At 32.4% G+C, this 10,962-nt stretch overlaps 1 protein-coding gene across 1 annotated transcript; it reads right to left on the minus strand.

The window, feature by feature from the left end:
* Positions 1-1,730: 1,730 nt before the first annotated feature.
* On the minus strand, positions 1,731-10,925 carry LOC134267317 (homeobox protein ceh-28-like). Its single transcript, XM_062749540.1, has 2 exons — positions 10,297-10,925; positions 1,731-2,718 (listed from the first exon to the last, which is right to left on the minus strand). The coding sequence occupies exons 1-2, from the start codon at positions 10,745-10,747 to the stop codon at positions 2,195-2,197; spliced, it is 975 nt and encodes a 324-aa protein (XP_062605524.1). The 5' UTR covers positions 10,748-10,925; the 3' UTR covers positions 1,731-2,194.
* Positions 10,926-10,962: the final 37 nt, after the last annotated feature.

Genomic DNA, 10,962 nt, shown 5'->3' on the forward strand with positions numbered 1-10,962 from the left:
ATCGAGGTCCCACAAATTTCCGTCCTCCCGAAAAGACGGGAATATTTACAATATGACGTATCCGGTCTGAGGAAAGTCATATCCTAATGACTCGCAACAAAGACCCAAACCATTTTCTCAAATTTTACTGCCTATTCTGTTTCAGTAATCGTGTAGTTTAAGTTACACCCTTTATGTATAGTTTGTTCTTAAGTGACTTAATTCTTTTCAGTTTTACGTGACAACTGACATGGTTCTTTCTTTTTCTATTTCCGACACTTGCCGCGAAGATTTGGGTATACAGTATACAGAACATGCTGTTTCAATTCTTCTATTTATAATCTATTGTTTTTTCAAATTTCTGCCAATAATCTATAACCGAGAAATAGCTGGAAATGCTCAAAGTCATACCGGGTATTTGTTCCAAGTTCATGGTGAAGGTTATAAGGTTAAACGTCAAGGCCAAGGATATATGTACGTCAAAGATCAAACTGAATCTTATTCTCACTGCTTCGGGTGGGTTGTAATATGTTATTTCTTTTTGAAATATGGGCATATTGAAATTTTTTTTGATTATCATAATTGTACTATTCTTCATGTATTTTATGTTTTTGGGATAACATCAGATTCCGAAAAATACTAGTCTATTATTACTGGCTGGCCCAGCTAGGGTAGCAGTTAAGTCTTCGATTATAAACAATATCTTTTTTACTAATAAAGAACGTACGTTTAATGAAATTTTGTTGAAGAATTTCAGACTGTATACAATATTGCAGATATTTATATACTTTTTTTTTATACATGTAGATCCTATGTATATTGACTTTGAACTGCATCTACATGTAGTTAGGCCTACTAGCATTCCATTCAACAAAGATCCTGTGTACTAGAAATCTTCGTGTCCACATGTACATAAGATTAATAAATACAAAATATGTATTGTTAAAATTAGCTTAGAAACAAAAGTGTATTTTGGCCAGAGATTAATTAAGTCTCCCTGTTCATAATGATTATCTGTATTTCGGCACGTTAAACTGAGGCGCTTTCTGTTTTGGGAGGATACAGCAAATGATACAATGTAGATTTTGTTTCTTAAACAAAGACTCTTTAATTTGTTAATAGCGCACTCCAACTGAAGATCACATCTTGTTGTCCTGAGTAATTTTGTCAACGAAATAAAACCATCTACACGCAAAACTTAATTGCTTTCTAATTGATTTAAGTGTATCTATCTTAAGAAGCAATCTAGAGGCAAGATTCTATGAGTATATGTTACACAGTGTCTTATATAGGTGCTTAGGAAACCAATAAAGTAGCACCACCTATAGTTGTATTTTTATTCAACATTTACAGTGTTATTTGTGGCAGTGTTTCCCATGAGAAAAATGTGGTCAGCCACTTGTTCCTACTATTAAGGTACTTTGCATGTTAAGAGAGTCACTGTTTGTACATATATATTGACCAGCAAAAGTGAAATGCACATGAAAGCAACGTTTTGGAACAGAAGTTTCCAATTTTTCTTTGCAATTCTCCCTTCGCGTAAGGCAGCAATGAGTTCTTTCCCCTGTACAATTTCTCCTCAATATGTGTATTCAGTAATAATTCTCTATATACGATAATTTATGAATGTAAAATACAGATTTTTTTCTTTAAACAAGTATTCTATGTATATACTTATATAACTGAAGAACAGAAAAAAAAATACGAGTACATGTACAAGTAAGCAATCATATAAAAAGGAAAATATGGCATATTTTTATTTTTAAATTTTTATTAGTTTTTATTACCCATCATTTGTACAAATTTAAAAAAAAACACATGTTAAGTCTTTGCAAAAAAATGACATAAAAATAATAACGTATAAAACTGTAAAATATGCAAAATAGTCCAGATTGTTAACAATATTTTTATGAGTATAATGAATCAAAATCTACTAACTTTAATCACGTACGAAAAAATGTCGGAATTTATCGCAATTGATAAAATATTCAACCACACATCAGCACTTTTTTATCCATACATACAATGCTCATGACAGTTACACAGGTCAATATTGTTTTCAATTTTGATTTTCATTTTGTATCATAAACTTTGACGAAATGTATTGTCTTGTCATGAAACACAACTCCTTTTTCACATATTCTTATTCAAAATACAACTCTTATTTACAATATATTATATATTTACAACAAATTGAGGTCAAATACAAATATTATCACCAAGATCGTATGCCTTGGGGTATTTGTGAATTTGCGTAGGGATTTTGTTGCATGGGATTGATGGGAACAGCTGATGAAACGTGAGTGTTCAATGATGAGGGATAATAGGGACTACTGTATGACGCGGAATAAGGGGCTCCGGGGACGTTCTGCGGCAAACATGGCCGTCCATCGCGGACCAGCATTTGAACTGCGACTCGCCTTGGTGGCATGGAAGACAATTCTAAGCTTTTGTCTTGTCTCTGGCGTTTACATTTGTATCTTCTATTTTGGAACCAGATTTTCACCTGCGTAGAAGTCAGTTTGAGTAAGGATGCTAGCTGTTCTCTTTCGGGTGCGGATAAATATCGTTGTTGTTTAAATCTTCTTTCTAATTCAAACACTTGTGCCTGAGAAAATAACACCCTGGGTTTTCGTCTTGAGCGTTGTTTCATTAAATTACATTCTCCTGATTTTTCTGGGTTTTTGTCGTTGTCGTTTTCATCTAAAGGAGATGGAGCTTGGCTGCAGTTTCCATTGTCTAAAATTAAAAAAAAAATTTTATTGAATATGTAAAATGGTATAAAGGAAGCTAAATTAATAGAAATGTTTAGATTTACAGAATAAATCCCCCTTTCCCTATTCGTAAACTGGAGTTGAAGTGAGAACTTCCAATAAAAGCCTAAAACTATAGTTTGGTGTAACTTCAACGTATTTGTTAAACGACTTTTACTGGCGACATGAGATTAACAGAAGCGAAATCTTATATATAATGTATTTACAGGTACCAATAGAAATTGTCAATTGTATCCTTTGCAAAAACATTCTGATTTTTTTTTAAAAAAAAAAATACTTTACGGAAAACAGTTATGAAGGTGAAGCAAGATGATAAACGTTATAGTACTGAGGTTACGCGGACAATCCCTGTATCAATGTAAGGAAACATCTGTGGACAATCCTATCGGTTACCGATTTGTCATTCCGGCAAAGTCCGTCGGTCTTATTGCATCATCGTTTGAAAGACAATGTTCTCATCATGCATTCATCATAATACAAAGACTTAGAATGAATCTTAAATAACCAGACAAGTGTTACACAGGGGAAGGGATTAAGAACAATCCTCTTAATGAGCGGGGACCAACAAAGTAAATACGAAAATAAAATCTAAGTCAGACGGAGACAGGAAATCCATAGAACACGAGCGACAATAAAGGCGTGTATTTAAATATAGACAAAAATAATGAGGAAAAGTAAATAACAATACTTTGGTGATTAAAGAATTTCTTTTAAACATCTCCTTGTATACATGTATACGTCTTGTGTATGCAAAACTTAAAAAAAAAAAAGTTCATGTTCCCTGTGTTAATGTCATCGAAGAAAAATGAACAACTCTCATCTTCTCGTTATGAAAGATATAACTCATCAAATGTTTCTCTTTTTATGTATTAAAAATAAGACCAGTTGTTCCTTCTAATGGATAACATTTGTTTAATGGTTCTGTCGTACTGCCGACTGATGCAGTTTACACATTATACCAAGTGCTTCAGATTTTTTTTTCTTGATTGACAAGCGCATCCTTGCCTCCCTTGAATTCCTCCCGTAGCTTTTAACAGCTCGCAAACAATAATTATTAAGAAGTTATGCTTTAAGAAAAAGACTAACATCGGAAGATTTACACCCGATACTTGAAGAAAGTCTTCAATCCTCGGCAGGGGGCGGAAGCTTGCATAAAGACATAACAACAGTTGTTGAAATTGGCTCGCGGCATGCTTGCGGAGGGTAGACTCCCTCATGTATTATTTTCCAATAATTTTCTTAACAGAGGCAGCGATTCTCTTTTTAAACGAGTTCATTACCTAACAGTTAAAAGATCCACTAACAGGACGGCAAGTAATTAATATTCGGTTATTATTAGCATAAGGAACATTTGCAGGGAGAAAAAAAAAGTTTGGAACTTTAAAGTGTTGTGGGAAAGGCTAGCAATCAAAGACACGCGCCATACCTCCAAGTAATTAATATTAACAGTTTGTCAAGTTTTAAAATGTCAGGAAACAGAAAATGGTAAATGAAAAATGAAAGAATCATTTTGACTGTCTGTAAAGCATAAAAAACATGGTTATGCATCTTCTAAATATATTTGTGTGAAAACGACCAGCCTCAAGAAAACGAGGTAAATGATAAATATATATATATATAGAGAAAGATGGATACAAAAACATCCGCTGTAGAAAAATGGAAAACAAAGTAGCAGTAACTCGAAGTTCTTCATTAAAAATTCATGCAAAAATTCTTACGATATTTTGATATAAGTATATGTAATAAAAATGTTTCTTTTTTCATTATCTCATATTCAGTATTAGATAGTTTCGCTCAATGATCTTAATTAGTATAGTACGTCACTAAAATAAACATCTGTATCGCAAGGACAAGGAAAATCTCTTTTTAATATAAATATTTTTTTGATTACTATTTGACAAAAAATTCCTAAGTTACCATAAAAGAGTATTAGAAATGAAAGGAAACTTTGTAGTTCATATGGCTAAAAGAAAATGTGCACAATTTTCTTCGTACACTTATGCCACCACCTGGTATTATCAAAATTAAAAGATATACAGATATTGCGTCTAAGAAAATTCCTTTAGATTTGAGTAAAGTATATTAGATTGGTTATGCGAATCTTATTCTCCCCTCTCCCTCTTTCTTGATTAATGCTTTATATATATTTCCTATCCTAATACTGTACTTTTCTTCATCATTTTGAGAAAAAATGACGGCATGAATGAAAATCTTTACATAAAGACTTTATACATGTATAAAGAAATTAATTAAGACCGACAAAATGAAAATTTTCAAATTGATTTACAAATGGAAGATACTGTAATATTTTCATTTCCATATGGAAATTACTTTATAATCTTCATTTCCATTTTGAAGTCAATGTTTTATTATATCCTTCTTATACGTTCTATATATTTTATTTTGAAATTTCAAAGTAAATATATTTAATAGATCGATAATATTTTTGCTACCGGAAAGAATATTTTACTCACATAAAACGATATTTTTTACGTGTTTTCTTACATCTATTTCTTTAAAATATTTATCTTCTTTTTTTTTGTTTGTTATAGAACACAAATTTAACAACCCTGGTATGATTTAAAAAAAAAGAAGAAGACAAAAACAAGGATATACTAGTAGTTCCAAAGAAAGCAATGAAAGAACTTGGAATTTGAAACGTTTCACCAAATATATATAGCGATGAATATCATAAAATATTGCTGAAACATTCTTTAAGAGCTAATTTCCAAGTTGAATTCTTTCTAAATATTTGAAGATTATTGGGATATAGTTTTATTTCATTATATTATAACCGTGAAATATAATTTTGACGAGGTAGGGTGGGGGGTGAGGTGGGGGCGGGGATTTTCTCTCCTGTTCGGATAGCACCAGACGCTTAACATGTTTACATTTTTTATACTTGCTTGCATCAGTTCCGTCTGGGGGTATTTAACCCTTTCGACTTTTACTTTGTTTAATTTTTGTTATTTATTTAATTGCAGTTTTCATTCTCCAGACATGTGGTATATCTCTTAGTAAATTTATATCCATTTTTCATCGAGCTGGAAATTATATTTAAGTAATGTGATGACTGTTTTATAAATAGACAGGGGATTTTAGACGTGCTGAATATCACAAAATGTAAATATCTCTGTTGGACTTTCAAATTGCTGTTGATGTTTCTTTGATAAAGAAATCAGAAAACAGTTTGCAAAGATGATAAATTATCAAATCTCTCCTCGTTTCTAACACCTTTCTACATACAAATGATAACATATTGAGCAGATTTTAACGAGATGGACAAATTTTATCGATAAAATGATTTTGTGTTTGAAAGCTTGTTTATTTCTGATGCAAATCTAAAATCATTTTGCAAGCACGGTTCTTAGGTAAGTAATAAATAAATAATGATAAAAATATTGAAAACGAAACAATGAAAAAAACACAGCATATACCACGTAATTCATTTGTTCAGACCAAAGGGTATCACTAATTCTATACAAACTATAGAAGACCAAGCAACATTTTTAATGAAAAAACTAATTAGTGACCCACAAAAGCAGGATACAACAAAAGGGAGGAAGAAATAAAAAATAATAAATGAATGAAAAATTCTAAAAATATACCCCGTTTCCAGTTCAAAAATTATGCTCAAAGGGAAAAGACACATAAAAATGGGGTATTTTCAGAAACTGTCAATAATTACAAATTCTTACTCTCTATATTTGTTCTAGAGATTGATACAGCAAAATCGGAATAGAAGGTGAGGATAATCGGGGTAGGCGATATCGGTAACTTCCAGATTTAACAGATTTGTGATAAAAATTTTCCCTACATCCTGTTGCGAGGCAAAGTAAGCGGATGTCCCCCCGATCGTAGCCCCCTGTTTCCTTGTCGCGCGACAGAGCAACTGCTCACATTTTGCAGGTTGTTGTTCCAATTTTGTCCTCATTTTAGTAGGAAAGAGTAAAAATATGGAAAAAAAAGGATGTTACTGTGCTTTAGTTATTTCAGTAACGTTTTGTCGTGAATCCGATAAAAAAAGCAATTCTGCGATGGGCATAAAAAAGATCGCGTAGACATGTATTTATTACAATTTGGAAGATTATCGTTCATTTGAGTAGATATTAGTTTGACGGAAGAAAATGTTTACTTTGGAATTACTTTAAGTAAACAGATGATATTTAAGTTTTTTCCATAAAAGAACATTTAAAGCTGCAAAAATCCAGATATAATCAATAAATAATATTCTTTTGCCATAAATGAAGAAATATATTAATGTACATATTCATCTATTTTTCATCAACTGAGCATTTGCAAAATATATTTAAGCAATGAAATTCTCTAATAATTTTCTCATCATTTGTATTCGATCAAATCTTTTCCGTTCCACTTCAGCTTATATTGTTTCATTATACATGTATTTTGCAACTTCATTGGGCGCATCACGATAATTTTCCTATCAATAAAACTTAATTGATTTGTTAAGTTTTAAATAAAAAGCACGTGAAATACCCTGAATATTTCTACTTAGCATGACATTCGGCCACACGGGGAAGTAAAAGATCACAAGGGTATTTAATGTCCAATAAATATGGTGATCTTCAGATCGCGTTATGCAGTTTTGAGCTCGACGACCAAGCGTAAACGTTATGAGATAAATACCGCGATCGCGGAGGTATCAGTTCTCCCCTCTCCCCCCATTTAACATCATATGAACTTGATGACCCCTGTTTGCTTAAACACAGATGAACGAAGGAATTTTGTATAACGGTGGTTCCGGAGTACATTGTATAAAATTAAATGAAAAAAATGTGCCAGGAGCCTGATTTATATACAGGAAATGGCAATAGATTTTCTAATAAAGAATCAATATGCTACATGCTAGATGATGTATTTATTTTCTAAATCTATCTATGTTATTCGAATTCTACTTTTCTTATGAGAAATTAAACAAACTAGACATCCAAATATAATTTCTCCATGTCGCAAAATAAGCTCTACAATTTAGCAGATAAAGTATAATTATTATATAAATCGAAATGTTTTTCACTCAAAATTGAATTTTTAATATCACTGTAAAAAATCTTGTATGAATATTCAAAAATTATCTTTAATTTAATGATATATTTTGATTCCGTTGCGGATTAAAAATAAAAAGACTCATTAAGGACCTGTCGGGGTCCGGGGGTTTTCTAGATTTCACGTCTTTGAAGTATTTTTGCTGCCGTATCTGATTGCTTCAAGTTCCACAACGTAATTAGAAAAATGTATCGTAAATAGTGGCTTTATGTTGAGTGATAAGATCATAAAATTAAACGTAGAAAATAAAGACGAAATCAGAATTACAACTCGGGGCCTAGCGTTCACAGGATCCCAACTTGTCCGCACGTTTTTACAGCTCCAGCTGATAAATGCAGTAACATTCTAATTTAGAAAATGTTTAAATAAAAATTAAAGTTTCGTTCAAAATTTGATTTTTATCAGGGTATGTGCTAGAAAGACATTATGCAGCAAAAATGCTTATGGAAGAAAAAAATATATTCACATCAAGAATATTGCATAAGAAGATGATAGAAACAAACATCCGAAGCACCCCAAAAATACAACGTATCAAGGAAATTCATCCTAACAGTCTTTTCTTTAGGAAATACTAAACAGTACAGGAAATTAGAAAATATGCTATCTTCCTATCCATTTACAAGGAAATATTTTTTTCTTGTTATTCTCAGTAAACGCTTTCAGTCTAAGTCACATATTCATATCAAATTGACTATTACTTAGAGAAATTGCTTTTAACAAGGATTTTATCAATCCCTCAATTAATACAAACTCTTGAGAAACTAAAACGCAAGACGGAAAATTAAACCATTAATGATAAAGGCATATGTATCGTAAATCTACATGACACAAATTTCAATTATTAATGATGGAATTTATATACTGCAACATAAGTACTTAAATACAAATACATAGTCATTATGTCTAATTATCCTGCCCGGCTTCCGTTTTGTACGGAAACTGTAACCCGAAAAAATTAATATCCAAATTAAAACTCATGAACTCTACACTATATAAATATAGAGACAAAGCGATCGATGTGAACCATTCCCCCACAAAATAATTTAGACCGTGTCCACCCAAATGCCCAAGGTCTGGGTAATAAGTCTTCTTTGAACTTCAAATTATGACAGAAATAATGTTTGTGAATCCGACCGCGCTCCCGGGCCCCTACAGAGCTGGGGATGAAATTTGCAGAAACCGGTGTGATAAAACCGTTTTTCTGTCGTATATCTTCCCATCAAACTTAGTTCGACATGTGTACGTACATATGTATTTAATATTGCCTCCTATGATATCGTCCTAATATTGACTTTCTCAGGGAAAAAGTGCTCTATGGACAATCCTGCTTTTCTTACTGTTTTGTTTGTTTACCTCTACCATTAAAATTGAAATAATCAAATAAAAGTGTATTTTAACTGATTTAGTTATCGTAATATCTGTTATAAAGGTTTTTGACTTCATTTTCTAAATCTTCTAATAAGATTTCAAGAACATGAAAATGGTGCCGACAATTTTCATTGATAACAATAACTTACATATATAAAATTATCTATATTTAAAAAGAGATAATTTTAAGATAAATTTGTACATGCTAAAAAAAAATTAATAAAGTGAGTTAATGTTTCCGAGTTCTCTTGCTTCAAATTGTTTTGAAGACTTGAAATCTGAAAATTGTGAATGACGAAAAAAAAAAAACACCAACACTATAGCCGGTTTTATTTTTTAACATAACCTTATTTGATCACCTTAAAAAACTGAGAGAATACATATGTGTACGCGTTGAATTTAGATTCCTAGTTTATGCAACATCCGACCACGTTTCCGAAAGATAAACAACACACAAACAGTTTTGATTTAAAAACAGTGTCGTATAAGATAACATTTACAAATCACATTATATAATGACGATGCTATATTCAGATATTCCTACAAATTTTATTTTTATAAATTATTTTTGGATGAATAAAATATTAATCCTTTGCAATAAACTCAAAATTCAAATAATTTTTTTTATTAAAGCAAAATATGTAAATAAAAATTTTAAGTAAATTTATGGGCGGTTACATTACCAATTTCATATTATGTAATAGATTATGAAAAAAAAAAATGGGTGAAACCGAATGTTCTAAAGAGTTACCAAGTGTTACTATTAAAGCGATGACGAAGACACTTTTCTTTTTTGAGATGATGGATGACTTGGATAAGGATTAAATTTCAAATCAAGTATCAAGATTAGAAGAGATTTTGGAATAGCTCTCACCTTTTGAGACGATAAGATTTATGCAACACCTATCACCGCACATTGAAAGCATGCTTAAGCCCCCAATAGCTTTAAGTGGACCACTTCATAGCTACCTATATTGATGATACAAATCGCGATTTCTGAAGACAGAAGGAGTACCCCTTATGGCACAAGAGACTCTTGATCAAACTCAACAAGTCCAGACATTTTAAATACATCGCCACCGCAACAGAAGAGTTTATTTTCAATACATACGTTTGTCAAGATTTTCCATGATTTCGCTGCTTTCGCTCTTTGGGGTGATGGATGAACCGTTATCTGTGGACAGTGAAGATGATCCAGGAGACATCATATCAGGCGAGGATTGGGAGGTCCGAATTTCTCCGGAGACGTGTGAATCTGGTTCTGTCTTGATGGAATCCCCAGGTTGGACAGGTAACGACATACTGTTGGAGACATTGGCAGACAGGTTTGTCAGGGTGTACCCTTGTTGGATAGGAGAAGTCAGAGTTGGAGACGGTGATTTTCCATACATACAGGCTTGGTTGCTGTTGTAAATATGCAATTGGTCTGTCATTCTGTTGTTATCCATGGGAAGTCCGTAGCTATTGTAATAGTCCAAACCGCAATGCATCGCCTGGTGCTCTGTTGGCCACCCTGGACCCTGACTTAATAAGTTCATTACGGAATGATTGGAATAATTCATTGCCACCTTGTCCACACAACCAAATATCCACTCAAGAATGCTACACTGTTGTCAAAACGCTTTTAGATTGTGGAGAGCCTGTTTGTCACGACCAAGTGTTTTGCTCTGTACGATAAAGGGGGTCTCGCTGCATCTCAAATTATGTTCAGGCGCCGTCCAATCACAATCGGTTATGCCAATGACGGAGATTTCCTGCTGTAAAATTCAAGCAGGAA

The sequence above is a fragment of the Saccostrea cucullata genome, unplaced genomic scaffold, assembly GCF_032062105.1.
Source record: "Saccostrea cucullata isolate Sc308-1 unplaced genomic scaffold, CSIRO_AGI_Scuc_v1 ctg1642, whole genome shotgun sequence".
Lineage (NCBI taxonomy): Eukaryota > Metazoa > Mollusca > Bivalvia > Ostreida > Ostreidae > Saccostrea > Saccostrea cuccullata.